Here is a 27,967-nt window from a genome sequence, read left to right on the forward strand (position 1 = left end):
CACCCCTTTATCTGCCTATGGGTTTCCAATTCCTGCCGTATAGGTTCCATCCTTCTTCACGTCTCCCGGTGTTTGAATGATACCATACGTACCAATACCGAGGCTTTGTTCGGCTTGACTTTCCCACACTCGCTACCATTGCCTGCGCTAATCGCATAATTCTTGGATGGTCTTTGGACATGGCAATGGAGCATCTATCACAGCGGCATGCGCATAATGATGTTCCTGGAACTATTCTCCTCGTGGACATAGCTCATGATAGCAATGCATCCAGTCAACAAGGAGGAATAGTTCTGCAACCCCAGCCCAGTACAGATCCAAACGATCCTCTCAATCGGTCTCAGGGCTGGAAGAATCTCAATATCGGCATGGTATGCCTATATACCTTTGCCATTGGGATATGTACAGCTGCACATTTCTCCATCTTGACCCAAATTTCTCAATCGCAACAAGTCAGCATCGCACATCTCAATCTGGGCACTGGATTGATGCAATTGATGCAGGGATGGTCAAATCTTTTATGGCAGCCTATCGCCATGACTTACGGTCGGAGGCTTGTCTACATTCTCACCATTGTATTTTCCATAGGGCCGGTTCTATGGGTGCCGCTGGCTCATGGCGCCAGCCAGTGGTATGCGCATCGGATCCTTCTGGGGTTATTTTGCTCTTCTGTGGAGTCTCTCCCGGAATTGTCCGTCCAAGACATCTTCTTCGCTCATGAACGAGGAAACTATATGGCCCTCTATACGTTCGTCCTTTTTGGCTCGAACTTTATTGCTCCTTTCTTAGCAGGATTCATCACAGACGGCTTGAGCTGGGAATGGGTCATGTACCTTGCGACCATATTCTTGGTCCTCTGCTCGCTGGTTATATTCTTTTTCTTGGAAGAGACCATGTACTTTCGCAGCACAACCGAGAATGACACTGTTCAATATGAGATCGTCCCAGCCGATGATGAGAGGGATATAGCCCAACTCGAGACCGATTCCCCTGCGAGGCTAGGAGAGACTGAACCGGCCGAGGTGAAACCACGCAGACGAACTCTGGCATTGATCACAAAACTACCTGGTCGCCCAACACCCACACAAATGGCCTTGAAAAGCTGGCAATCCTTGAAAATTCCGTTCTATTTCCCTAACATTCTTTGGTCCGGCCTCTTATACGGCTCCAACCTGGCCCTGTACAGCGTCATCAATGCGACAATTTCAAGCATCCTCGGATCAAGCCCCTACGATTTCCCTCCTAGGATGGTCGGCGTCGCTTATCTGTCACCTTTCATCTTCGGTGGTGCTGCGTCCATTTGGGCGGGTAAATTCTCCGATTCACTCGCAATTATGCTTGCAAGGCGCAATGGGGGTGTCCGAGAGCCGGAACACAGACTGTGGGGCTTATATGTATCCGCGCCTATCGCTGCTGGAGGTCTGCTAATGTGGGGTGTTGGGGCTAGCCAGGAAGTACATCAGGTCGCAGGTGGGCTCAGCTACGACGTAAAAGCTGACCTCATCCATGATCCACTTTTGATCCACTTCCGGTGGATCCGTAGTTGAGGTCTACTCAGAAAACATTTGTAAGCAGTATTGATGTGACGAAGAAAATAATATTCCGTAATAACTCATTATTTATTCATTATTTCTCCTTTTTCTCACCCACTTCGCCAACAATGCCTAACGTTAATGAGTACGCATAGGTCGCAGAGAGTGATACTCTACTCTCTGAAATCCTCCCACCTATAGCTCCTCTCTCCGAACCTAAAATTGACGGGCTTTCCGACCTATACGATAGATCTAACTATAGGCCTACGAGTCCTAAAACTATATAGGCGGATAACGACGGAATTGATATAAGCTAATATATTTAGAATGTATTAATAAATTCTAAATATATTAATAAGTTATTAATATTATTCTAGCCTACCCGACTCCTAACTCCTCTCTCGACTAATAGATATAACCTAGTCTAGGCGATTATATTTAAGTATATAGTTATACTCCCTAACTACCCTCGCTTTTATAATAGTGGTTACGTATATATCGTTAACACTAGGGGGATACTATTAGATCGGATATCTACTCGAATACACTTAGTAAAGTTAATCTATTATCGAGTATAATTAATAACTTACTAATACCTTATTAAACTAGTTTAAGTATAGTTACTACCTAAGAGGGAATAAGATAGTGGTCTAGAATACCTATCTTAACTATTTTATAGTTAAAACCCGATCCCTTTACTCTAGGATAAAGATTTACTAATATATTAATCCGCTATATTATAGTATCTATTATTACTACCGAGATCTAGCCCTTATTAGTTAGATAACTATAAGGTAAGATCTAATTATACGGTAAACGTTACTATCGGACCGCTAACGGAATATAGTCGGGTAACTAATAACTTATAAGCTACTTTATAATAAATTTAGTATACTAACCTATCCTAGTTATTTCCGAGCGTAGTAGTTACTATTTAATAATAAAATAGTACGCCCTAAGGCAAAAAGAGGGTATAAGAACTACTTAACTTCGTATAAGCTTATAAGGAAATAGCGAGAGTTAGTAAGTTAATTCGCGATATAATAACTTTATAATATATTACTAAGTTATTAAGCTCCTTAGTTATCCTCTAACTCTATATTTTATATATAGTAATCGAATATATCTTAATAGAAGCGAATATTAGCTTTTAAACCTACGCCTAAAGCTAGGCCGCCTAGATCTTATAATACTCGAAGAGTTATATAGAAATAGGGGCCGCTTACTAATCGAAGATAAATACTATATAATAGTAGAGTAAGTAATAACTAGATATATAGATTATAGTAAGTATTAAGTTAATATATTTTAAATATATTAATTTCCTCTTTAATCATTTTCTAATATATTTATTATAGATCGATAATATCCTTAAGGCCGTAGGATGCTCTAACCTAGCTCTAAATATAGCGTAGAATACTTCGTTTATATACCTATAGAGCCCGAGCTATATCACTTCGTACTATTAGTCTCCTATAGAGAGCACTCTTATCTACCTCTACCTCCTACTAAAGCTCTAGTTTATTATATTAACGAACTAGTTAATATAATAACCCGAGTTAGGAGAGGGGACCTTAGGATATATAGGTTATAAACTAATTTATTAAAGATATATTACTAATATTTTAACTAGTACGATTTAAGATAAATCCCTTAGTATAAGAGTTCCTTCGGAAGAACTAAGCGAAAACACTCGCTAATATATACGCTAGCTTTATTAATACTAATATTATATTAGCTTTACTATAAAAGTAGTAAGCGCTTACCTATCGAAAGGGATAGGACTTCGCTAGCCTATATTATAAGTATAGTTCTAATATCGAACTCCGGGTAGGAAATAATATTTTATTAATAACTTAATACTAATTATACTAATATAATTTTCTATAGAAATACGTACGCGCGTTATAGGTAGATAAGAGCGGTATTATAGTAATATATAGATATAATATATAGATCGAGTATCTCGCTATATTAGACTTTTTTAAGGTCGATATATCCTTTAAACGTATCCGGAGATCTATAAATAAAGTGGTATTTACGAAGTAGTATCCGGGGTATAATAAAGGTATTTAATATATTATAAATAAATATTTAAGTTATTAATAGAGTTAGTTATTACGCTTCTACGAGTTTTTACCGATTAAGATATAATACTTAGGTACGCGTTACTTTTTTAACGTATATTTAACCTAGTAGCTACTATTATAGGGTAGCCCTTCTATTTTTACTACTTATATAGCTATAGCCTATAGGCTTTAGTAGTGGATATAGATCCTAAATAGATATTAGGTAAGTGATCTAATATTTACTAAATATAATATTAATAAATTACTAATATATTAATAGGGTTTAGACGTTATCTATAGACGCTTAATTATTAGATCTATCTATACTCTTAAAGAACCTAGTAGGATATAGTAGTTTATATCCTAGTATTCTACTAGGTACACTTTTATCGTATACTTAGCGAGCTTCTCACTCCTCGGTATTATAGGGATATACCTAAGATTATAAAGAAGATAAGGAGTATTACCGACTACTTCTCTAAGGAGGAATAGGATATAATCCTTACTAAGGTAATAAGTAAGTATTAAATAATAATTTATAAAATTATTACTAAGTTATATATAGTAGTAGATACTACCTTTATAGGGTAAGCTCGATATAAAAGGCACTCTATTATCGCTACTAGGTTATATAGAGGTTACTCGATAATAGACCCGCTAATTTTCTAAGAAGTCCGTAACTTAACTAACGCGGCTAAGTAAACCTATTAGAAGTCCTATAGATAGGGAATACGGTATACGTTAGTCGATATAATATAACGGTAAGTTATTAAGACCTATATACTAATCACTTATATACTAACTACCGTTTAGCTTAAGCGTCCTAGATTAGAGAGATATAACTTAGTATAGAATACGTAACGAGCTATAAATCCGATCTATATACTATTTAATAAATCTAATAGTACACGAGCTAGTAAATATTAGACGAAATAGTAAGTATAAGGTATTAAAAATATATAAATAATATATTAATATTATATCTAGAGGTATATAAATAGAGTCTTACTATTAGCGACTCTCTAAATTAAGGTTTTAAGATAGAGGATAGTAAGGCTCTTCTTTAGGAGGGTAACTTATTAGGGAGGGTAACCTAGCCCTAATCGAGAGGGAGGGGAAGGACTATAGGTAGAGGTAGAAGTGTTAGTAGTCGATAAGGGTAAGTTAATATATTACGAAGTTATTAGGCTTAATATATTACGAAGTTATTAGGCTTTATATATTACGAAGTTATTAGGCTTAATATATTATAAAGTTATTAATTTATTACTAATATTAATACTCGATAGAACCCTATTATCTCGTACTCGCTCGAGTTAGCTAAGGTTATTATTACTAGCTCTTCCTTCCTCGTAAGTTAAAATCGTATATTAAGTAATTATAAATGAATTACTAATATATAGTAGTCTACCTAATCTATAGAGGGTAGTAGTATATAACTCCTATACCTAAGTAGACGATAAGAGGTAACTCGCCTATAAAGAAAGGCGGATCGCTATACGTGTTATAGAAGCTAATACGAAGCTTAAGGAGTAGGAGGTAGAGCGAGAAGAGTTAGAATTACTAGAAAGAAGGAAAGCCCTAGCTTCTTAAGACTAAGAATAAAATATCTAGGACGGAGTATATTAAGGGATTTAATATATTTATAATAACTTAATATAATATTATTCCTTAGGGATAGTCTATAATATTCCTAATTTAAAAGTATACGTAGAAATATATATCCGCACCCGATAATAAAGTATAAAATACCGCTTAGGTTAATTCATTTTTTATTATCTTTAATTATTTTTTTATTACTATTACCTATAATCGCGCACTCTCGACGATACGATAGCTTATCTTAATAAATATATAAGTGAGTTAATTATTAATTATAACTTAATCCGCTACGATATATATATAATATATTATAAATATATTATATATATCTTACTTATATATTATACCCGTAGGTTAACTTTAACCGATACCTCGAAATACCGCGCGAGGAACTTCGACTTCCTCCCCTTATTCTAAATATAAGCTTTTCTCCTTCTATTAATAGATTAGTGCTATACCGCTAAGCCGCTAGTACTTAGCCGAGATAACTAGTCTATTTTAGTACGCTACTAGCGCCGTACTAAATTAACTAGTAGCTTCGCTTAGGAATTAGCGCTTATACTAACGGGAAATAGTCGGAGAATAAATTTTCTCTCGAGGTTAGTAAGCGATATTATCGTGCTACTAGATACTTATATATAGTAAGTTCTAACTATTTTAATATATTATAAATTTCTATTAATATATTAATAGAGATAATTTAGCTCGTCGACTAATCTTCTTAGTTATTATCGGAGGAGGTATCCTAATATCTATAGTCGCTATACCTTTAGGAGGTACACTAATCCTTAACGAGCTTAGTCTATAGGTAAGTATATAATACTTTATTAATTTATTAAATATATAATACTAATACTTTATTTATTTAAACTAGTCTTCTACGATACGATTATCTATAACTCTAATAATTAGATTAATCCCCCGTCTCGTAGTAAGCCTACTATACCTATATCTATAGGTATTCCTAAGGAAGAGGAAAGTAAGGTCTTTACTACCCCCCTTATCTAGTTACTAGGTAATATAGGTAGTAAGATACTAGCTATACTATCGCTAACGTACGAACTAACTATACTATCGCTAACGTAAGATACCTCTCTCGATTTACTAATATTACCTTTAGGTAAAAATAGTACTACAGTAAGTTTAAGATAATCTATTATTAATATTTTAATTACTTACCTTTCCCTAGGTATTAGTTAATAAGATAAGGAAAGCTATACGATTACTAGGATATTTAATTCCTTATATAGCCTATAAAGGCGCTCGTATACCTAAAAAAGGTAGGATCTCGTCCCTTAATATATCTATAATATATTATCCTATATTAATAATATATTAAGTAGAATAAAGCTAACTACTATCGAGTTTATTACTCGGATTTACGGAAGGCAAAGTATAAATACTTCGCCCTATTCTAGGACCTATATAATAATTAAGGATTTTAATATAAGAAATTTCCCTATACCTTTATAGATCTTAGAAATAATATATTAGTAAATAATTAATCCTATAGTATATTATATATAAAAGAATTTAATATAATATATTAGGAATATATTAGCTATTTTAATTAATGTAAAATCTATATATACTTCTCTATTAACGTACTTATCTATCTATATACTCCTTTAGTTAGAAACCTAATTAAGTGCGGTATCTAATATAACCTTATAGTCCTCTTTATCTTCCTCTTCCTCTTCCTCCTCCTCTTCCTCCTCCTCTTAGTCGGTAAAGTAATTAAATAGATTATATTAGGTTCGGCGAGAGAGTTTACTATATACTATTAATAACTTATTAATTAATTTAGATAGAGTTATATTATTTAATAGCGTACCTTATCGTATACCGTTACGCTTATAACTCTCGTATAGGTACCGGATATAGGGATAGTACTTATAGATAGAAGCTATTATAGTAGTAAGGTTTATCTAGATATTAATAAGCCTATTTAATCACTTAATAATAGATAATAAATCTATTTAAACTTACTATAGTAACCCCTCGAAGGGTTTTAAGGGGGAGGTCTAGTTTTAGCCGCGTAGTATACCGGGCTTTATAGGTAGCTATAATCCCTTCGAACCACTCTATAGGTTAAGACTATTAAATATAATAAACTACTTAATAATACCCTTTTAATATCTTATATATACTAATAGATTCTTATATAGCCTTATTAGATAGGCGTCTAAGGATATTAAACGTAAGATTACTATAGATCTCCGAATACTTAGCCCGATAGTAGGCTTTAAGGTTCGTAAAATTCGAGAACTTAGTCTATAAATACGTTAGTAATATATTATTCGAGTAATATAATAAGTATTTAAAGGAAGTAAGGAAGAAAATATACTATTATAGGATAGCTTAGGGTATAGTAGTATACTTTATTGTAGTAAAGGAGGTCCTAAGTGAGTACCTATATAGGGTTAATAAATAATAAATATATTATTATAGTATAAACTAATATTTTAGAAGATATTAGGGAGTTATAAATCGGCGAGGTTTATAGCTATATAGGCTTTCTAGGTATCGGAATTCTTAATAGAAGGTATAGTAAGATATTAATATAATAATATTTATTAATAAAACTAGAGATTAGACTAGATATAAGATACCCTTTATACTTTAGTATCGAGAGGGTAGTTATTTAACTTTATATAACTCGATAAAGGACTAAATTATAAAGAACTATATTATAAAGAGGTATATTTAGTAAAAGGTACTAAAAGAAAGCGTAATCTATTTCTTTTATCCACTAAATCATTAGGATAAAGACGTATTTTTATCTTATACTACCTTCTTTATTATATCGAGTCAAAGAAGGTAGGATACGTATACTAAAGGTATAAATACTTAATATATTCGTAATATATTAACCCTATCTACCTTATACTTATTATTCTATTTTACTTAGAAAAATTAAATATATTCGTAATATATTAACCCTATCTACCTTACACTTATTATTCTATTTTACTTAGAAAAATTAAATATATTTATAATATATTAACCCTATTAACCTTACTCCTATTATTTACTATAATTAGTAAAGATATATTTATTTATAATATATTAAGGATATTACTAGGTTACCTTATATACCCTAGCTCTAAAATAGTAGGTAGTGGTAGGACCTCTATACGTATTATAATTAAATGAAAGATTATAACGAAAGTCTATATAAGTAATAGGTTAATAACCTATTACTAATCACTCTATAGCTACCTATTAACTATAGTAAAGTCATTATCTAACTCTTCTACCTCTAGCTTATCTTTAAGGGGCGGTAGGTTAAACTCCTATAGATAATCGTACTTATTATATCGGGCGAATATTCCGCACTCTATTAATAAATTAGTAATATATTAAATAGAGTGATTATAGGAAGGATAGACCCTTAGAAGCGTTATCTAGCTTATAAGCGATATAAGGGAACTTCTTTTTAGGGAACCTCTCTAGAAGTACCTCTCTTATACGGGTTATATTCACCTAGATAGATTAGTTAAATATTAAGTCCTTTATAATAAATTAAACTTATAGATATAATACCCTTAATAGTCTTAAGGGGTAGGTTAAGTTTCTATTACTCTTATATAGTAATTCGGGCGTTAACTATATCTATAATAGATTAGTAGAATGCTAATATTAACTTTAGTAATTATTAATTTATTAATTCTAAATTAAACTTACCTTTTAATAGCTTAGTTATCTTAGTAAGAGGTCTTCCGCTAGGCTTCTTACTATCTTCGGTTTTCTATATAAGCCTCTTATAGACTTCGGGATACTTATTTTAAATATAGAACTTTAGATTAGTGAAGTTTAAGAACCGTGTCTAATTCATTATTAATAACTTTACTAAAGTAAAGAATAGGAATATAAAGACTCACTTCGTTAGGATAGTTAGTGACCCTATAGAACGTTTCGCCGTAATATAGTAAGAATATACCCTCCTTTAATATATATTATTAGCGATTTAAAGTATTAATAATACATTAGATAACTCACTCTCTCCTTAAGGTTAGGCATAAGCTTTAGGTCAGTTACACTTAGCTCCTAATAATCGAGGTAAGGTTTGAATTTCTTTAGTGATAATATAATTGCGCTAGATAAGTAATTAGATTAATCATTAAATCCTGATGCGTAAAGGGTGTTACCTGGGTGGTAATTGGTTGGTGATGTGGAGAGGAAGGGTGGGGAAGAAAGAAGGTCCGGTATGGCTTAGAAATTAATTACTTCATACATAATATTATATGCTATATGTCATGTGATTGTAATCTAATTTTTTTTGCTCCACTTTTTGGGTGGGTCGTAGGTGAGGTCAGCTTTTGCGTCGTAGCTGAGCCCACCTACCCACTGGGAAGTACATTGCATGGTCCTGATCCTTGGCATCGGCATCACCACTTTTGGGGTTGTCTGTGCAAGTGCGATATCGCTGGCTTATGCTGTTGATTGTTTCAAGGAAATGGCTGGGGAATCATTTGTTTCTATCAATATCATTCGAAACACGATAGGCTTTGGCTTTAGCTATGCAATCACGCCGTGGATTGAGTCGGTGGGTTTGCGAAACTGCTTTATCTCGGTCTCTTTAATCTCTTTCTTTTGTACATATACTTTCCTTGCTGTTATTATCTGGGGGAAATCGTGGAGGAAGATGTCTGCGGAGCGATATTGGCAGTATGTTGCGGAAGAGAGAGAGATATCTGTCGCGCATTAGCCGTCAAAGCTTATAGGGGATAATATATATTTCGGCAACTTTTCGACGCGTTGGTGTGAAACTCACCTGATGTGAAGTTTACCAACGACTATCAAACCACCGAATTGTAGCATCATTTATTCTGATAGTTGGGCTGTTATACTACCTCCAGAGAAGATTAGCTGTCTTGATTATCTTGCTAGGACAATATCTTCTAGACTAGGAAATATCAAATTGCCAGATTAGGAAACAGAGGTTCGTGCATTCAAGGGGTAAGGTTCCAACTTGGCACTGATTAGTCATCTCGGAGTAAGTCCACCATCCCCGGGACCGTGCCTCGGCGGGTTCCATGGATGACTCGGAGCTTTCCGGGGTGGAAACATGAGGTTCAAGTAGCTTCTATTTACCTCCAAGATTGTTACTTTATTCTCTTATTCTCACTATACGATTTGTTTCTAATGAAAGTAGCTACGTGTTACTCAAATAGACGAGTTTGTCTGTCCTTACGACTTGATGGTTCAGAAGTCGTGACTCGTGAACCACGTACTCAAGCTAGCTGGCGCAACGTAAAATAAAGTCCAATCATATTGTATCGCAAGAAAACTGATATTCAAAGCAGGTATTGATAGTAACATGCATCTATTCGCTCTTTTCCAACGCATCCCTTCTTGAGATGCTGTTAGGATCCAGGTACGGGCGCTCTCCAAGACCAACCGCACGGTGACCAGTGCGCGGACCGAGACCCTCATAATCCCAAGTTGCTGCGTGATAGACGGATCGGTTATCCCAGATAGCTAATAACAGTCAGATATGATTATTACATTATCACAGAACAAGGGTGGAAAGCTTACCAAGATCGTTGGGATTTTGCCAGCGGTAGCGCACCTGGAGGTCGTGGTTCTCGACAATGAGGGTCACAAACCAGTCAAGGAGATGCCGGCTCTCCTGCTCAGAAAGGCCATTCACACTCTGCACATGGGTGCCAACAGCAAAGACACTCTTCCACCCGGTGACAGGGTTGGTGCGGATAACGGGGTGGATAGCGCTGAGCTCCTCTCCCACGTTCTCAGGCGCACCTCGAGGACCAGGGTGAATCTTGAAATCGTTGTTCTTGGCGACTGCATTGAATCGAGGCTGCGCGTAGGTGGCAGTCAAGCCCTCTAGGAATTGTTGGTATGGCTTGGAAAGGCGATCGTAGACTTCGTAGCCGGAGGCCCACATAGTGTCTAGAAGATAGTCAGTATTCCTGGAGTCATTTCAGGAGGTTGATAGATAGGGCTCTTACCACCACCGGTCTTGGGAAGCTCAGTGAGACGAAGAAGAGTGTAATCACTGGGAATAGGCTCGAAAGTAATATCACTGTGCCACTCTTGACGTGCACTCTGCTGGCGCGACAGGTTTCTGTCTTTGTACAGGGCTTTCCGCTGTGCCGAGCTGATCACGCTAATCTCATCATCCTTGACGCTGTGCTCCCGGCTTGAGTTGGCTATTGGGTGGATGTGCAATCCAGATGTGCTTGGCTTGCCAGAGAGCTCTCCAAGACGCTGGACAAGCTCCTTTTGTAGGTCATCATCAAGGCCATCCTGCTTACGGAAGAAGACGACTCCGCGTTGGGAGACTGAGATATTCGTCAGTTGAGGTCGCTCCTTGAGATGGTCAATCAAACTTACTGGTCAAAGCAAGTTCCCGAAGCAACTCATCAGAGTTGGGAGCACGCAGGAAGTCCTTCAAGTTGGCGTTGGGGAATTCCCGTCCAATGATTGGAGTAACATCGAAGGACTCGAAAGAGTCAAGGGCTCCTGTAGACTTAATGGGTTCGCGTGCGAGACCCGTCAGGGTAATCTTTTCCTCGACAATGGGAACCACCGGAGTGGCGGTTTCGACGACTGCAGATGCCATAGTAAGGGTTGGTAATGAGGTAGGTGGAATGAGGCCTTTTTCCGTTGATATTGAAGCCAAAAGATGCGACACAGACTGCCTTCTTATACTTCATGATGTTCTTTCCGGTGCCGTATATCCGTTCGTGATAGTTGTTTGTTATTGCGTCTCCCCATCAAATCCCAGGATTAGCGCAACCCCGCAAATCTGGACCATCAATCTCGGACATTTCGAGTGGAGAGATGACTTGGAAGTTGATCCTTTCGAGAGATATCTGTCACTATGTTCTGTCATAGTGCACATTCGTCATTTCCCCGGCTATTGCCTCACGCTCAGCCACCCGGAAGTATCACCGTGATGGGATCATATGCAGCGGAGGTTGCGCAAGACATTCATCTACCAATGATAGAACTCAATTAATATATGCACTAAAAGAGTCGACTGCGATATGTTGCAATAGTTCAATGATATTGTTTGAGACTCATTGTATTGGCGGCCTATTCTGATTTGTAATTCGGTTGCACATCGCCCGTTATGCACATAGAATGCAAGCACGCCATGGAAGGGGCAACTCATGTCACCAAAACAAAGGTACTTTCGTTCTTTTCAAGGTTTGGAGCTTGGACAGAGCTCGAGCCGAGCTAGAATCTACTTTTTATTTGCTTAAACGTATAAAGAATTCATAAATAGACCATTGCTTTACTATCGAAGTATATTCCTATGCACAAAACACAAATATGTCCATCTCTTCACATGTAAAATCATAACCACCACGACTTTCATACGTATTCAATGCGCAAATCGGAAATCCAATCGTTTACTACCCTCGTCTTTAGTGGTCGCCAAGTAATTCCTCTTCTCGGCGTCGGTCATGACGTTCCATTTTTTATCACGGCTTTGATTGCGCCAGACATAGTATACCTTAGTCAACGCATAGATGGCGATATTTGAAACCACGAGTCCTACCAGGACACTGTTTCCTCTCCGATACCGGGGAGCATCGTCTTAGTTGTATCAGCATATCAAATTAATCTGGAAGAGGAGAGTGACAAATTACTCACCTGCCCGGTAGATATTGGAAGCTATGATTCCCGAGGATTGGACACACATGTTATACATGGCGGCAGATACTGTGCGAGATCGGACAGTGTTGGAATTGCGAGAGTTCCAACCGACTTGAATCGCGTGTGCTGGGAACTTGTGAGCAATGATACTGGATGTGCGAGTATGAAGTAGAGAAATGAGGGCCTACCGCTCGGATATGACAAGAGCAATGTAATCACCACCCAAACACCCCATTTATTTGCAGAACTGATGTCAACAATGTATATGTAAAGCAAAAAGGGCATTGCCCATATCTGGCCAACTACAGCCGTCAAAGTCAATTGGCCAGTAATCTCTGAGATGTATGTGAGAGTAAGCAGAGTGACGATTGACAGCGCCTTGCTGGGGATAATCAAGAGATTCGTCACAAATGTGTCGAACCCAAGGCCTCTCAGAGTAAGAGTAAGATATTCACTGGGCGTTGACATCGGTGTTTGAAAAGTGAGCCCGATGATATACAGGGGCCACAGGTCATAGTCCTTCAGACTCTTCCAAAGGAGCTTGGGTGTAATGGGTTCTCGGTTGTGCATGGATCCTTTGCTGGGATCATCTCGAATTACTCGATTGACCATAATGACTTCCTCGCTGCAAACAATATCAGCACCACTTACATGGTCGAGTGAAGAGAAGGATGATTTACCGTGGAGTGAACCAGCCTGCTTTCCCCCGAGACCAGTTTGCAGTTTCACATGGTCCAGGAGGCATAAAAATGAATGCAGAAAGACCTATCAAAAGGGTAAGAAGGCCCTGCGTTCGGTGTCAGTATATAAACAATCCTGGCTCATATTGAAGGTCTACCCACCTCTAGTAGGAAGAGCCAGCGCCATCCCGATTGACCTTGAACACCACGCAAATGCAGGAGCCCAAAGGCCAGGAATCCAGCTAGAATGTCTGCCAAATAGTACGCTGTCCAAAAGAATCCGAGTCGCAAAGATAGTTCATGGTGTTTGTAGAAGTAGGAAAGATACAATATCATCTGAAAGCGTGTTATTAATAGTCCGGAAAGAGAAAGGCAGACGACTCACATCTGGAATGAATCCACCCTGTAAAATTCCAAGAAGAGCTCGACACACAAGGAAGGTTGTTTTTCCATTGAGCGCATATTGTGACATGGCCACCGCAGACCACAGGACCAATTGTGTTGGAATCCACCGATCAGGTCCAACCCATTTACTGACAAGCTGGGAGGGCAGTTCGGCACAGAGAAATGAGAGCTTGAAGACTGTGTTTCCAAGATTGTAGTCTAAGCACAGGATATAAACAGTTAGTATAGGCCCTTAAAAAAGATATTCTGACTGCATATTTACCGTTTGTGGTCAAGTTCAACTCGGGGAGCAGATTGTCAGTTAGGGCCTGCGCCAGGTTCGATCGATCCAGTTCCAGAGCCATGAACATGATGCAAGCGAAGACCATGATACGCCAATCAATCTTACGTATCAATTTATTTTCCTCGGCCCATGTCCACCGAGCCGAGGGGTCGAACCGGTGAATATTCTCCCAGTTATCTTGAGGGTAATATTCTTTTGCAGTTTCGGCATTGTCAAATACCGAGGGTTGGGTCGCAATTGCATCAGGATCGTAGGACTTGCCTCGTTGGAACCAAAATCGAGGTTCATCTGCTGGTTTGGCCAACTCTGGGATATCAAGACTGGAAGAGTCCGAGCCGTCTAGAATCGACAGCGATTCTTTCGGGCCTTTCTTTGGGATGTACACAGTGGTCATCTTGGTGTATCATAAGAGACCTCAGCAATAAATAAAAACGCTATTGTAATTCACATTCAATTTGGGTTCTCTGGGGTTTGGCCTCTTTATAGACGCAGCACTGACAATGTCATCGGAATATTTCCCTTCACAACAATTGTACAGATAACAGAACCCTTGGCAATAACTCGCATCATCAAGCCAAGTAATGAACAATTCGCATAGGAAGTGTTGTGAGGGGCCAAGAGGCCGACAACGGTCGCTGGTTAGTTTCAATGGCATCTTGGGGGGTGAGTATCGCATCATTCCACGCAAATCCCCGTCTTACCAAAATCGCCAGTAATCAACTTCAAAGCGACTCAACCCCTCGGGGTTTTCAAGCAGATTCTTTTGCCGAGGGAAGCGCATGTAGATAGTTTTCCTATACTGGGAGTTGGTACTTTTAGTCTTGTCCATCCATTCCGAATCACAGAGTCTGCATATCGGCGAGTAACTCAGGACGACTGTCATGGAAGACCGATAAACTCTTCCATATGAATGCGCTGAAACTCAGCATTCTCCTGTTAATTGGAAAATCAGTCCCAACACAGCATCTTGTTCTCTGTGAGCCAATCCTGTCGATCACAAAGTTCAACAGAAAGTGCTATCCCTCGGCAAGCAAATACACCGATTGTTTCTGGAGCACGCAATGCATACAGTGACTAGGCTCACTATTATCCAACAGCATCTGCGCAGATCGTGTTACGCTAGCGCTTAATGTAGCGGTGTCGAAATATCCCCTCATCAGTGAACAGAGCTGACTTCCACTGCTCTGACTGCAAAGGCAGGACCATGTGTTCGACTGCTACTTGAACCATCAGTAGAATTGATTTCCAATCTCTCGGTCCTTTCAAAATGTTATGCTCACCGATCCACTCGGCTCTATCTTTCAGAGAAACAGGTGTTTCAGGATACCAAGTTTCCGTAGCTCTGGGGTTGGAGAACTTGAGACTAATGTCGGACTTCTGAATCAATAGAAGTACAGAAAAGTACGATCATCCATTTCGCCTGCTAAATCATTATCAAATAGGGTCCGGTTGACAAAACTAAGCTGCTCAAGACCATGCTTACAAATATCCTGCTGCAGACGAAACTAGTAGAGCGAGTCCTCCGCCTCCAAAATTGGCTCAGTCATCCGAAGACACGCCTGCGGAGAGCCTGGCTGGAGAGGTTGGATGGTTAAGTGGTTTGTCGGCGATGAATAGTGAGTTATCATTCGATAAGGCTGATGTCTCTCCGAATTTAAAAATATCAACAGTGGTATCGTCAGAGTCAAACTGAACTTTTGCTGCAAATGCATCTTTGTGGTGCGATGGCCCTCATCAAATTCATGCGGGATAGAATTCGACGTTGAGATGGGCTGAACCGATATTTGGTCTCCGTGATCCCATGGGAGTGATGAGGATCTCCACTGGAAAAGGCAGATCAGAGAGAACGCATGCTCCTGATGATGTTATCCAGGAAGAAGGAAGCTTCGAATGGGAGAACAGGGAGAAGCAAAGAGACCGCCATGTGACCGTCTCAGCAAAGAGGCTGCCTGGTATATTATGGACCGAGAACGACATACCTGCCGTGAAGAGAAATTGAATGAGGGTTTCGCTCCATTCGATTGTCGTCGATGCAGGGAGAGGCTATGGTACTTGTTGAGATACCTCTCAGTGCCTGTTTGTCCAGGACTCTCTTTGTGCAGACTGCGCCCTGTGATAGGTGTTTGCTAGCCTGGAGGCCATAAAGCGGCAAAGCCCCCAGCTTTCTCAGAGATAGAAGAATAAGAAGTTTCTCCTTCTTTTTCTTCTTCTCTCTCTTCCCTGATACCCTCGGGAGTATTAAATGCACTTCCTTTGGTCACTGCACCCCGCGATATTCATTTCGCCTGATACCGCTCAGATCTTTCGCATCACATTTGTGATGCACGCAAGAGTAGCCACTCGACAATTTGGCCTAGTGCTGACTTGGGCACAAAGCTGGATCCCTCTAGGCCTAGAGGATAGCCCTCCAGTGCGTTGGGGAAGAATTACTAGGACCAAGCAGAGAAATGAGAAAAATTGTATTGGGAAGAGATACGGAATCTCCAACTGTCTACATGTACCTAGTCTAGAAGGCCCAGAGCCCGAAGCACCAAGTACTGCCTGAAAATTAGGGTCACCATCCCCCGTATCATGACCCGAGCTACACCCGGGCACCTGGGCACCTTGGCAGCATTCTGAGATAGGATACCAAAGCCATGCCGAGGCCACTACGTAGTAAACAAAACTTTCTAAATCCCAGAGCCCATCATATCAAAACTGCGCGTAATTTTAGCCGACCTACTCCGTACCCTTGACGCGAAATGGATTTTCTCGACTCTTCCTTCTTCAAAGAGCCCAGCAAAAAGCTCCCCACGCCAATAGCAGTGATGGCATTGGCGGGGGAGATCCACTCCGAATTTTGGCCGAAGTCCGTGATATTCGAGGATCCTAAAGTCTGCGTCGAATAGGGTCTTAGTACGGAGTATGACAATCGCAGAAGCGCAGAACCGGCATTTGGTGACGAGATCCTAGTGCCCGGTATATTTGAGTGGCGAATTAAACATGTCGGCAAAGACAGATACGTGTTGATTTATATAGAGCTTATCGAAGGAGAGACATTACTTGATCGTTGGGATGGGCTACATGGCGTGGATAAAACCTCGCTTTGTAACCAGCTCTCCCAGATTGGCGACCGTTTATGCCGATTTGACCAAGGCCCTTCAATCAACTTGTAGGTAAGCCTTGGAAGCAAGTGTCATTAAGGAGGATCCCTATCTAATTTCGTCCTCTCAGGATCTGCTAGATTGATTTGGGGAAATAAACGTTACTATAGATTTTGAATACAAGAACTCGTCCTACCACATCACTTGGGTTCTACTCCGTACTTAAAATGGCCATAATAACGGCCGGGCTCCGTAAGAAGCACACAATGGAGATTAGGTATGCTCACAGCCAAGAAAAACGGGCGCCAGTTCCAAGTGCTTAGTGCGGAGTGCTCTGGACTCCATACCGAGGAGGCCCGGGCCAATCCGAGTGATGTCCACGTGTATAGATTTCCGGATCTCGCGGTATCATCCAGCCGTGATGGGTCCTCGTTTCTTCTCCAGAGCGTTTCACGTCGACGAAATCTCTACGGAGTAAACTCACCATTATTATTTACCAAGCCTATGAAAGAAGCAATCTAATCACATTGTTCGCGCCCCACTCGATGCCCAGGTCACGGCCCTGGATGCCGATCTCCAACCTCCCCCGCTCGATTCCTGAATTAGCATGGGCGAAGCAATGTGGCTGTAAGCGATTCAAATAATTCACGGGTAAAGCATGTCGGAACCTGGAATTTCACCTTGAGATGCCAGGGTTTGCCCGTTGACATCATCGGTGAATCTACTCGGTATCGGCGTTTGAGCAAGTTGAGCTTTTTGGCACGTCAGTTACTCAACTCGACAGACACAGGGCTTCATTCCCTAACCTGGGGTGTGTGCAGCGGCTTTTTTCGGGTTTTAGGCTCTTCTATGCTTCAGCCGTCAATCTAACTCGGTTATGAGGATACCACCCAGGTATCATGGTCGCAAACAACAATATACGATCCCCGTACAGATCAAGAGGCCGTTGCCCTTAACCTACACATTTAACGGGTTTCAACAGGGCGACTGAACCTTCTGAAAGCAAGTATAATGAGGATCAACCTACGGATACGGAGTACGGAGTACGGAGTAAAGGTACGCAGCATTGACCACTGCTTGAAACCTCAGATGGGGAAGTGGATCACTAAAATTGGCAAGGAACGAGGGAAAAAGAAAAAAAAGAAACAAATTCACAGATTCACAATTCCAAATACCTACAGCGAGTAATATTTCGGATTGCTGATGACTCATGCTATAGAACGGCCGGGGGAATGCTCCCTACGTAGCAGAACACTACGTCGTGCGCGAAATATTTTTCTTGCAGGGATCAACAGGCCTCGATATTGTATTTGGCCCCCACGTACCAACGTTCCGGTTCTGTGGCCAATGTAACACTCCAGGTTCGATTCCCACGAGTCTGGGTTAAGCGACATTACTGAATATCGTCTGTTATTCAGGTTTCCTAGCAATTGGATGTACTCCGTACAACAAATAGATATCAGAAGCAGGTGAAAGCCAAGATATGATCCATGCGAAATGTGCCCGGGCTCTGCGCCTGTTGTGCAGAAATAAAGACACAAGGGCATGTCCTCCAATGGAATGATTCTAGCACCCGATTGTCCAAGCTCGGTCACCCGTGGGGACGGGATAGAGGCCAGAGACTTGATTTGTCGGTCGGGCCTCGCGTATATGCATCGTCGACGCCAAGCAGGTGAGTGGACCAAGCCCGGGTGTGTTGAGCCTCTTTAGCAACGACCTGACTTGACGGCAGCCGCAGATCAACCATTCGGGTGCAGATCGAACCTGGGAATGTGTAAACCCGCGCCCTCCTTGTGTGCTAGCCTGAGTGCGTCCCTCGGGCCAATCATAGACATCTATGGCTGTTGGGTATTTCTTTTTACGCTCCGACTCAGCCTTGTTGTCACACATCATACCACTCCCCCTACACCGCAATGGCCCACGTGCAGTTCCTGCCAAAAATAATCACACAGGCTAACGTTCTTCACCAAATGGAGGGGACTACTCAGGCCTATTGTGGTAATTAGAGGTTACAAATGCGCCCCTTAGTGATGCAACCATTGGATCGGCATCAAATCCACGGCCAGGGCTACGGATCGCCCCACCGTTGAAACGGAACTCGTTCTTGGATCTCTGGACGGAGTACTGCTCCGTACTGTGGAGCGGGATCTCGTTTGTGTTTCCCAATGAATCTTTATTCGCAGGAAGACAAAACCCTCACACAGTACCCAAGATTCGAAGACATCGCAAACGACAGCCTTGAAATGCCTTGACCCATAAACACCCAGCGGGGCGTTTCCAGGCCCAATAAGAGACCCTCTCGTCAGTATACATTGATGGAACCGGGCTACGTGGGCAACTGATCTAGGAGGCTGAGGCTCTGATCGACTGCTGGGGAGAGAAGATCCCCATTATTGTTGGAAAATCACCGAACGCCGCGCTATTTGCTTTTGGCCCGACACATCCCTGTTAGCTAAAATTAAAATCACTAGGCGTTTTTGGGACCATTTCAGGCGTTTTTCGATTAACTCTTTGGTCATGGTTATGTTATCATTAATTACAGAGCCCACCTGGGAACTGTACAGAGTAAGGTGCATATAAGTAGGCAACTGGTGCATTGTCAGAGGTTGAGCATTTCAAGATACAACCGAGACCGTCAGAAATACATCCCCACCCATAGAGCTCTTGACTTTAATTAAAGCCATTAAATTCCCTTCCCCGGTTGCTTTTATTTTCCACTCATTCAATCTTTCCTGTCGTCCTTTCCACACTCGAGCTTGTGTGCCTTTCACAACGTCAGACGTCGTGTAACTTAGTCCCGCATGGCCTTTTTGAGCCGCAGCAACTCTGACCTCTATATTCTCGACACCCCTACCACATGTCTATCTCATTCAATAACCCCTGTGTCGCCGCGGATATGTCATCCTTCGATTCTCAATATGCTACACCTGGACATTCAACAATGAGCAACAACATCGGCCAAACGCAGAGGTATATCGATTCCAGCACGAACGCTCGAACAAATACGCGCCGGGTTAGCAAAGCTATGAAGGGAAAGCGAGTCCATGCATGCGAGCGCCCTGGCTGTACGAAAGTAAGCTACCCCCGGAGACTTGTCGATGAATCATCTCGCTCATCAACGTTGCGTAGGTTTTCACCCGAGCGGAACATCGTCGGCGACACGAACTCAGTCATGAGCCGAAAAAGCAATATCATTGCTCGTATGAAGGATGTACGAAATCATTCCATCGCCCGGATTATTTGACTCAGCATTTAGGCCGACAGTGAGTGTTCCCAAAAACCGAGGCAGTGACCGCAAACTAACCCATACACAAGTGCCGCTTCAGCAGCAAAGGACACCAGAATATACGCAAAAAGCGACACATCATCTCGCCGCTCGAGTCTAGAACAACAAGCGCAGTCGCAGCCCATCATTACGTCTTCTGTGCAGTTTGAGCCGGCCACCACCAACGATTATTATGAGGTATGGGGAAGCATGGATTCATCAATCTCGTATTCCCACTGCTCCAGCGGTCAGAGCCAGTCCTCTGCATCCATTGACGACCACTCATCCCCCTACTCCTATACGAACGAGATCTGCAATTCGCCTATTCCGGGCGACTCATTTACGAGCCCCCAGTATCCTACATCGGGCATGCCGGTGGAGATGGTCACAGCTATCGACGAATATCTCCGCAGCATCCTGAAGCCCGAGGCATTTTCTTCAAGCCATTCGCAGATGAACCCTACAATCTGGAGCCCAGAGCTGGACATCGATCCGACTTTGACAAAGACCGAGAGCCCAGTAAGCGGAGACCGAGAAATTGTTCCTAGTACTACCTTCGATACTGACGATGACTCCAGGACCAACTACCGCTTTATTCATGGCCTCCTAACTACAGTCTACAGTACGATAATGCACCACAGATGATCCACCCATCCAGCAACCAATGAGTTCTCGTACTGGCTATTGATGCAACCACTTACACTTCCTCGATTCCCTCGGCGCTTTCGTTTTTCGTTTCCATGTTCGTTTTTAATTGTTTTCCACCTCTCTACTCATTGAAAAATCACGACTGTTTGATACCTGGAGTTCCGTTTTTGGGCTTTTATTCACTTCCTTTCCTTCATCCCTGACATGATACCACAGCAATATACTATTCAAGACAGATCCCCGCCTTGAGAGGATCGGCCAGAACTTCGAATTACCTCCTCATACAGAATTTGCGCTTTTATTCTGTTTTTCTCTGCTGTTTCCTGCTACGATTAATCATTTTACGATACCCTTGAATCTAGACTGAAACATCCCATAATTAATTACGGAGTACGATTTCCATATAATTCAGTGTATCTTGTACTCTAAATCCTGCACCACGCGTGAATCCACCCAATATATCCTTTTAAATATTCTGCAAGTCTCATAGCCTTGCAGGTGGATCGATTAACGTATCCCGGATCTACAAACGGGAATTCCGCAGCCATGGAATTGGTGCTATCACATGATAAGCCTTAATGACCTCGTTTTCCCCCAAGCGCCGGTTCGTATATCCCTTGCGCGTGGCTGATTGTGGTGGCTGGGCTGCCTAGAACACGCAATAAGGCGAAACGACAGCGTGCGCCATCCAACGGCGCTTACGAAGCTACTTGAATTCTTGGTACACCGCTTCCTGAACTCATGACTCGGGATAAATCCCCTTTTTGACCAGGAGCGGGCGGGATAAGAGACTCGTCATCGTGACCCGTTAAACCTGTGTTACATGCCTTTTGGGGGGAACTACCTGGATAGATCTCACCGCTTTTCGCTGCGTGAGGAGGCTGTATTTGTCCTGGATGCCATTTAGGTAGGGTTTGATCTATGCTTGGACTTCGGAGATGCATGGTTTGTATAAGTTATATGCGACCCAACATCTGTGCCATTCCTGCCTCGCTCTGTGCGCTGGCGCTGCTGTCTAATATACGTCCATTAAAGAGGAAAGCATGCCGCAGGAAAGCGATTGACCGTGGTATTTCACCCTGGTACCAGACCAGACGAGGTCGTCGTCGTCGTTGTCATTGTTTTCGTCGTCGTAGTAGTAGTGTTTGACGTCCGGCGGGACATGGGCGTAGCCCGTGTTCCTGCGGACTCCCATGGGATATTGGGATGTGCTAAGCTATGGAGTTATGTACAACATTTCAGTCATGGAAAGCAACTTCTTCGTGATGACCGTATTTGAAATACCAGTTTGCTGTCTGTCCTTCTCCGACCTATAAGATGAATGCAGGTTATGTGCAGACGCAGTGTGGTGCCTGCGCCTCGCGCCTCGGCTGCGCTCAGTCGTGGCCCTGTCGGCCTGGGCTCGTGGGGCCGGAGCCCAATCGGTGATTGCCTGTGGGTGTTGGGAGTTAAAGAGCGTGGTTTGGGTGGAAAGGAAAGGTAGGAGGGAGCGAGTGAGGGGCTGTTACCGGGTACAGATCCTAGAATATAACTCTTTCACCCAGTGTAGCTCCTCGAAATCAGTGGGATCGAGTCCCTGGAGGTAGGCCAGGGTCTCTGCCTTACTGTTGGGTGGTGAAGGTAGTCTCCTAGGCCACCTACAAAGCATCTTATTTGCTTGCCTGCGCAGGGCGAATCATACAAGTTTGGCATCTTCGTATCGGAATTTCCGGTGATAGCAGTCAAAGGCCCCGTGCGCGGGCCGGAAAACTGGCCGAGGTCGATCACCCGCAAAGATGCATTAAATCCGAAGTAGGATGCAGGAGTCTATTTAAAGACCTGGCCATACGTTGTTCCTTATTTCAGAGTTTCGGCCGACTGCCGAAAAGCGTGGTCGTCGATCTCATTCCTTCATTTCCCTGGTAGGCCTTGTCCTTTGGGAGGTTATAGTCCGGTGGCTCAACTCAGTAATTTGATCACAATTGAAATTTAGATGCGTAGGAGTTGAAGCATTATAAATCGTTCCTTTTTTATTCACAAGTAGGAAACTCATAATGAGCTATTATCTATGTATACATCAGCCCGAACAGCCGAAGAAGCGAGTGATCCTCGGCAAATGTACAAAATAATTACATTGAATTTCTCCAATCACCAAAGTTATCCCAGTATGTCGGGGATATTTCACAAGGTGTGCTCCATGATAGGTCCCTGGTAGACCTTTCTCGCACGGATATAATAGTAAACCAGACTGAGGATGACGGTACCCATGGTTCCAACGACACTAAAGTTCATGGTCTCGACTGTCACCTTCCAGGAAGTCGGCCAGAAGGTGAAGAAGACAGCAATCGTCATGTAAATCAAGGCCCAAGCGTTGATCAGGATACCCCAGATACCGGGGACATGGAAAGGACCCCAGACGAGCTTCGCACCGGCGGTGTTGACGACTTCGGAATCGTTGCCACGGGCATTGCTGATCCCACCCGTGCAACGGCGCCAGAGAAGAAGGACACCAACTACCATGTATGAGAGATAGAGCCCGGAGATCGACATTGAGACAAGGTCGTTAAAGGCGACCGGTGAGCCGATGTTGATGAGTGCGAGTAGACAGGCGATGACAGATGTGACTAGCACGGAGTATAAGGGGATGGCGGAGGTTTCGGTGACCTATTTGAATTCGCACCAGGTTAGCTCAGAAATTCTAAGCAATACTTTGCTCTCTGGGGTAAGAAAAAGAAAAGAACAACATACCTTGCTCCAAACTCGCCAGCCGGGAATACCGCGATCTCTGGCAAAGGACCAGAACTGGCGGGAGGTAGACGCCAACATTCCCACCGAGGTAGTGGTACCCATGGTAGTAATGATTGATCCCATCACAGCGGTACCGGCTACGGACCCTGTCGCTTGCTGGAAAATGGCGATGAAAGGGTACCCAGTGGGTGACGCAAGGGCTGCTTCAAGATCACCGCTGCAGAACAGCATGGCGATAAGCATGCCAAAGCCCAATGTTCCGTTGATCAGGACACTGAGCATGATTGAGGTGGGAACTGCAACTGCGGCATTGGTGATTTCCTCGGACATCTAGAGATTAAAGGTGGGCGTTAGTCTCAGTCCAGATGTTTGATCAGTTGAAGGAGAGTGAAGAGACTCACATGGACTGCGGCATCACCACCGGCAAATGCAAAGATACATCCCGCAATTCCGACAAAGAAGGATAGTCCTTGAGATGGGAATCCTCCCAGGTTGAGGAACTGAGTGAAAACCTCCTTGCTATTTCCATGGTCGGCCATATAGGTCAAGGGAATCAGAATTGCGAAGAAACCAAGAATATGAAGAACCAAAATCATGCCCTCAAATCGAGGCAGAACCTTTCCTCCGACACTGTTGATGGCAACAGAAAATACCACGACTGCCCAGAATATGAGGGTTCCATGCCAGTTCTTAGGCTCATATGTACTATTTGTGAGGACGACCAAGCCCTGAATCAGCGTGCCAACCAGATAGCATGAGGTTGCGAACGTGGCCTGCCATCCAATGACAGTCAACCAGCCTGTGTTTGGTATTAGTTCCAGTGCCCCGTCATTCCTGAGAGAACGTTCACTGACCTGTTAAGTAGCTCATGAGTTTCATGCACGATTGCGGAGCCAGCATGGAAGTCCAATGGTATTGTCCGCCAGACGTTGGTGCCCTATTTTCTGGTTAGCCATCATAGTGAGACATGGCAGAGATAGATATAGTTCCATACATTGATGCCAGCTCGGAGAGAAGCACAAAGGTTCCCGCGACACCAGCCCAAACAAAGATATATCCGTATACTGCTCCAGCGGGACCTCCACTGTGTGACCCTGGTTAGTTAATGTCGAGCATCGACATTCGTCATTGTATCTTACTTTTGATATGCTTGCAAGAAAAGCCTTTGCCCGATTGTTAGCCAATGTTCGAGACAAAGTTTTGTGTTTGCAGTCAGAGAAACTCACACGACAATGCCCTCCCAGGTAATCAGAATAGTGCAACTGAAACCCAGCATGGACATCAATCCAAAGTTGCGCTGTTTTGGTTATTCCCGATCGCAAAATATATGCATCACAGATCACTTACCTTTAAGACAGGACGCTTTCCCATGCGTGCCAGGTCAGCATCATCAATTTCCTTCCTTGAGATCTCGCCGATCTCCTTATCGGCTGTTGAAGACATTTGTTTCGAATATTGTGACGGCATAACGAACGTGTGATTGCCGACAGCAAAAGAACAAAGGCAAAACCAATATGTATGTCAAGGGAGAAGACCCTGGCCTTTTGTCGCACCAGCTTGAGGGGGAAATTATCTGCCACTAGCGTAATCAATTCTGAACATTGTCGCATGAGGTTGGGACGGCATAGATATGTGCGCACTAATGCATGGACAGGGATGATGAACTCTGTTGTAGCAACAAATCAGGACATCTCCGAGGCGTGGCGTTAAACATGAATATTTTGCGCGGTTGCGACAATCTCCGAAGCGAAGTAACCTAGGACGTTCTGGAAGAGCACTCCGTTCGATCCATGACAAGCTGATTGTTCACTGAACGCTAACTATTGGTGGCGTGGGCGTCCCGCGCGTGCGAGCCCAGGCCCAGCGCCAATTGCAACTTAAGTCCTAAGCGTCCCGTTAGCGTAGTGGGGCAGGATTTAGAGGTTAATCAATTATTCCGTACTCCGTACGGAGTACACTTCAAATGCCTTTGTTACTGGGCTTGTATATTACTGTGGGTTGCACGATATGGTCTGTAGGGCTTATAATTTGTCGGAATCTAGATTGATAAACCTGTAATCTCTGGCCAATGTCAAATACATATGTGGTACGTTCAATCGAGCTGTTATCTGACCCAGTTTTCGCATCTCGTGCCCCGATATGATCAGACTTATTCAAATATCCCAAGCCCCCCCCCCCTAGGTTTCATAATTACTTCCCCTTCAGCTGGCGCATTCCAGTTTCACCGCTTTGGGTTTCAGTTGGTCACTCCGGACTGGAACCTTTCAAAGTTCCACGGTTGGATGGAACCTTAAAAACCTTTTTTGGTCATCCTGCCATCTTGGCTTTTCCTACGCCGTACATGTGCCTACCTAGGTACCTAGGTACCTGGTCGGTCGAATGAAACCCTCAGATACGAATGCGAAATTGAATTTCATCGTAAGACCAATGTTAATTTAAATATATCTCAGTGAAGGTTAAGGTTCAAGATCCTTGTCTAGTTCCAAAATCTCTTCGGTGTTTGGGTTACATTATGTATGGAAGTGGCAAGTGGGTTGAAACACTGTATAATACCGTCTAGCTGCAATAGGAGCTCATCACGGTTATCATCGCATTCTTATATATCAATCCCGCAATCCTTCGGTCACAGTCCACGTTCTTGTCTCCACAATGATATTGGAGCGACTGGATTGGCTTTCCGTGTCGTCCTCTGGACCCGATGTAACCAGTGCGCGGTGGGTCCCGTCGTGGGCCATGGGGACTAGTTCGTGAGTATCACTTTGAGTGTTTTGAGTGTTCTGAGTACGCCGGGAGGCCTTGAAGGTACTCAAGCCATATGTCTTGTGCTTGCTGCCGTAACCGTTGGAGCTGGTCAGGCCAAGACTCATTCCCGATGATCGTAGGTTATCCAGGAACGGCTTGAATTGCGGCGAACAGGCGGTAACAATGCTTAAAGCCTGAGCCATCTGCGTTGAGACCGCGACAATCCAAGTATCGAAGGTAAAATCGGTCGAGGATTTAGTTTGACTGGCGTAAGCGAGCTGGCAAATGATCGCGATAATTACACTGGTCGCATATCTCATGTTAGTAAGATGCATTAGATGAAGTGAGGATCGTGAGATACATACACGATTCGGATCAAGAACACGCTTGACAAACCTGCTTTCCTGCCAAAATCAGTCTGGATGCGGATAATAACCAGAAGCGCTTGGCCCATTATCCCAGCCTCAGACAAGATATTAGTGATGCCGAGGTAGTTCCACCACGCAGCCTAATACGTAATTAGTCATTTCTCTTCGTGAATAGGCAATGTGGCGACATACCCGATCGAAGCAACTCCCGTGTAGATAATTCCATGTTTCTGGTAAATGGCATTGAAAGGCAGCCGTGAAGATGCTCACCACACCCCATAGCGCGATCAATATTCCGAGTACGAGAGCAACACGGCGATCCATGGTTGCCGGTGTCAAGTTGCGAATGAAGACCAAGAGAGATAGTTTAGAGAAGCAAATGCTGGCGATGAAGAGAATCGTTGAGGCGTACTCGGCCTAAAGTCACTCGTCCGATTAGAAACATCTCCTCTGGACGATAACGAAATGCCTTGTCAGATTCATACCTTCATGATGATATCAAGCTTGGGATCCGACAACATATTACGATGCTGTCCAAATCCATTTGCTGTTGCTGCCGAGACCGCAATTGACTGCGCGATGCAGAAAACCAGTGATGCGGCGGCGAGGCCATCGTCGAATGTCCATTTTCGAAAGATGAAGTACTTTGTTCCCAGACGAGTCAAGACACTCAGAATAGCTGTCACCAGCATAAACCAGGTAAGGACATTGACTGCGGGAGTCCAGGTATTTTTCAATTCCGGATGCATAGCGGCCACAGAAATCGAAAGGGTCACAAAAGAAAGAAGCTCAACATCATGTGGCGTACGACTTTCAGAACGGCCTCAGCATCATTATTAACAAGGCGTTTAGGTTCCCTCAGCTCAAAAGTTGTCTGCAGCGACCATGTCCGTGGGCTGCAACGGAATGCCATCTGAAACATGATTGGCCG

The 27,967-nt window shown here is 42.7% G+C and overlaps 7 protein-coding genes across 7 annotated transcripts; 2 read left to right on the forward strand and 5 right to left on the reverse strand.

Moving 5' to 3' along the window:
- Window positions 1-185: 185 nt before the first annotated feature.
- Window positions 186-1,547, forward strand: N7457_004722 (Major facilitator superfamily domain general substrate transporter; the record flags this gene model as incomplete). Its single annotated transcript, XM_057175767.1, has 1 exon — window positions 186-1,547. One exon carries the CDS (start codon window positions 186-188, stop codon window positions 1,545-1,547), a length of 1,362 nt encoding a protein of 453 aa, XP_057032814.1.
- An 8,985-nt stretch (window positions 1,548-10,532) lies between these two features.
- Window positions 10,533-11,792, reverse strand: N7457_004723 (TauD/TfdA dioxygenase family protein; the record flags this gene model as incomplete). Its single annotated transcript, XM_057175768.1, has 4 exons — window positions 10,533-10,687; window positions 10,745-11,119; window positions 11,179-11,511; window positions 11,564-11,792. The coding sequence occupies 4 exons, from the start codon at window positions 11,790-11,792 to the stop codon at window positions 10,533-10,535; spliced, it is 1,092 nt and encodes a 363-aa protein (XP_057032815.1).
- A 768-nt stretch (window positions 11,793-12,560) lies between these two features.
- Window positions 12,561-14,597, reverse strand: N7457_004724 (uncharacterized protein; the record flags this gene model as incomplete). The annotated part of the gene is made up of 7 exons (XM_057175769.1): window positions 12,561-12,775; window positions 12,833-12,961; window positions 13,024-13,460; window positions 13,516-13,622; window positions 13,678-13,851; window positions 13,901-14,118; window positions 14,183-14,597. The coding sequence occupies 7 exons, from the start codon at window positions 14,595-14,597 to the stop codon at window positions 12,561-12,563; spliced, it is 1,695 nt and encodes a 564-aa protein (XP_057032816.1).
- A 5,546-nt stretch (window positions 14,598-20,143) lies between these two features.
- On the forward strand, window positions 20,144-21,219 carry N7457_004725 (uncharacterized protein; the record flags this gene model as incomplete). The annotated part of the gene is made up of 4 exons (XM_057175770.1): window positions 20,144-20,486; window positions 20,543-20,549; window positions 20,602-21,070; window positions 21,130-21,219. 4 exons carry the CDS (start codon window positions 20,144-20,146, stop codon window positions 21,217-21,219), a joined length of 909 nt encoding a protein of 302 aa, XP_057032817.1.
- A 936-nt stretch (window positions 21,220-22,155) lies between these two features.
- On the reverse strand, window positions 22,156-22,394 carry N7457_004726 (uncharacterized protein; the record flags this gene model as incomplete). The annotated part of the gene is made up of 2 exons (XM_057175771.1): window positions 22,156-22,214; window positions 22,265-22,394. 2 exons carry the CDS (start codon window positions 22,392-22,394, stop codon window positions 22,156-22,158), a joined length of 189 nt encoding a protein of 62 aa, XP_057032818.1.
- Window positions 22,395-23,359: 965 nt separating this feature from the next.
- Window positions 23,360-25,393, reverse strand: N7457_004727 (putative GABA permease; the record flags this gene model as incomplete). Its single annotated transcript, XM_057175772.1, has 8 exons — window positions 23,360-23,842; window positions 23,927-24,256; window positions 24,328-24,725; window positions 24,781-24,863; window positions 24,921-25,010; window positions 25,066-25,089; window positions 25,153-25,223; window positions 25,274-25,393. 8 exons carry the CDS (start codon window positions 25,391-25,393, stop codon window positions 23,360-23,362), a joined length of 1,599 nt encoding a protein of 532 aa, XP_057032819.1.
- A 1,136-nt stretch (window positions 25,394-26,529) lies between these two features.
- Window positions 26,530-27,785, reverse strand: N7457_004728 (uncharacterized protein; the record flags this gene model as incomplete). The annotated part of the gene is made up of 4 exons (XM_057175773.1): window positions 26,530-26,971; window positions 27,034-27,176; window positions 27,229-27,453; window positions 27,522-27,785. 4 exons carry the CDS (start codon window positions 27,783-27,785, stop codon window positions 26,530-26,532), a joined length of 1,074 nt encoding a protein of 357 aa, XP_057032820.1.
- Between the last annotated feature and the right edge of the window lie 182 nt (window positions 27,786-27,967).

This window comes from Penicillium paradoxum, assembly GCF_028828445.1.
Source record: "Penicillium paradoxum strain IBT 22861 chromosome Unknown utg000004l_segment0_segment0, whole genome shotgun sequence".
Lineage (NCBI taxonomy): Eukaryota > Fungi > Ascomycota > Eurotiomycetes > Eurotiales > Aspergillaceae > Penicillium > Penicillium paradoxum.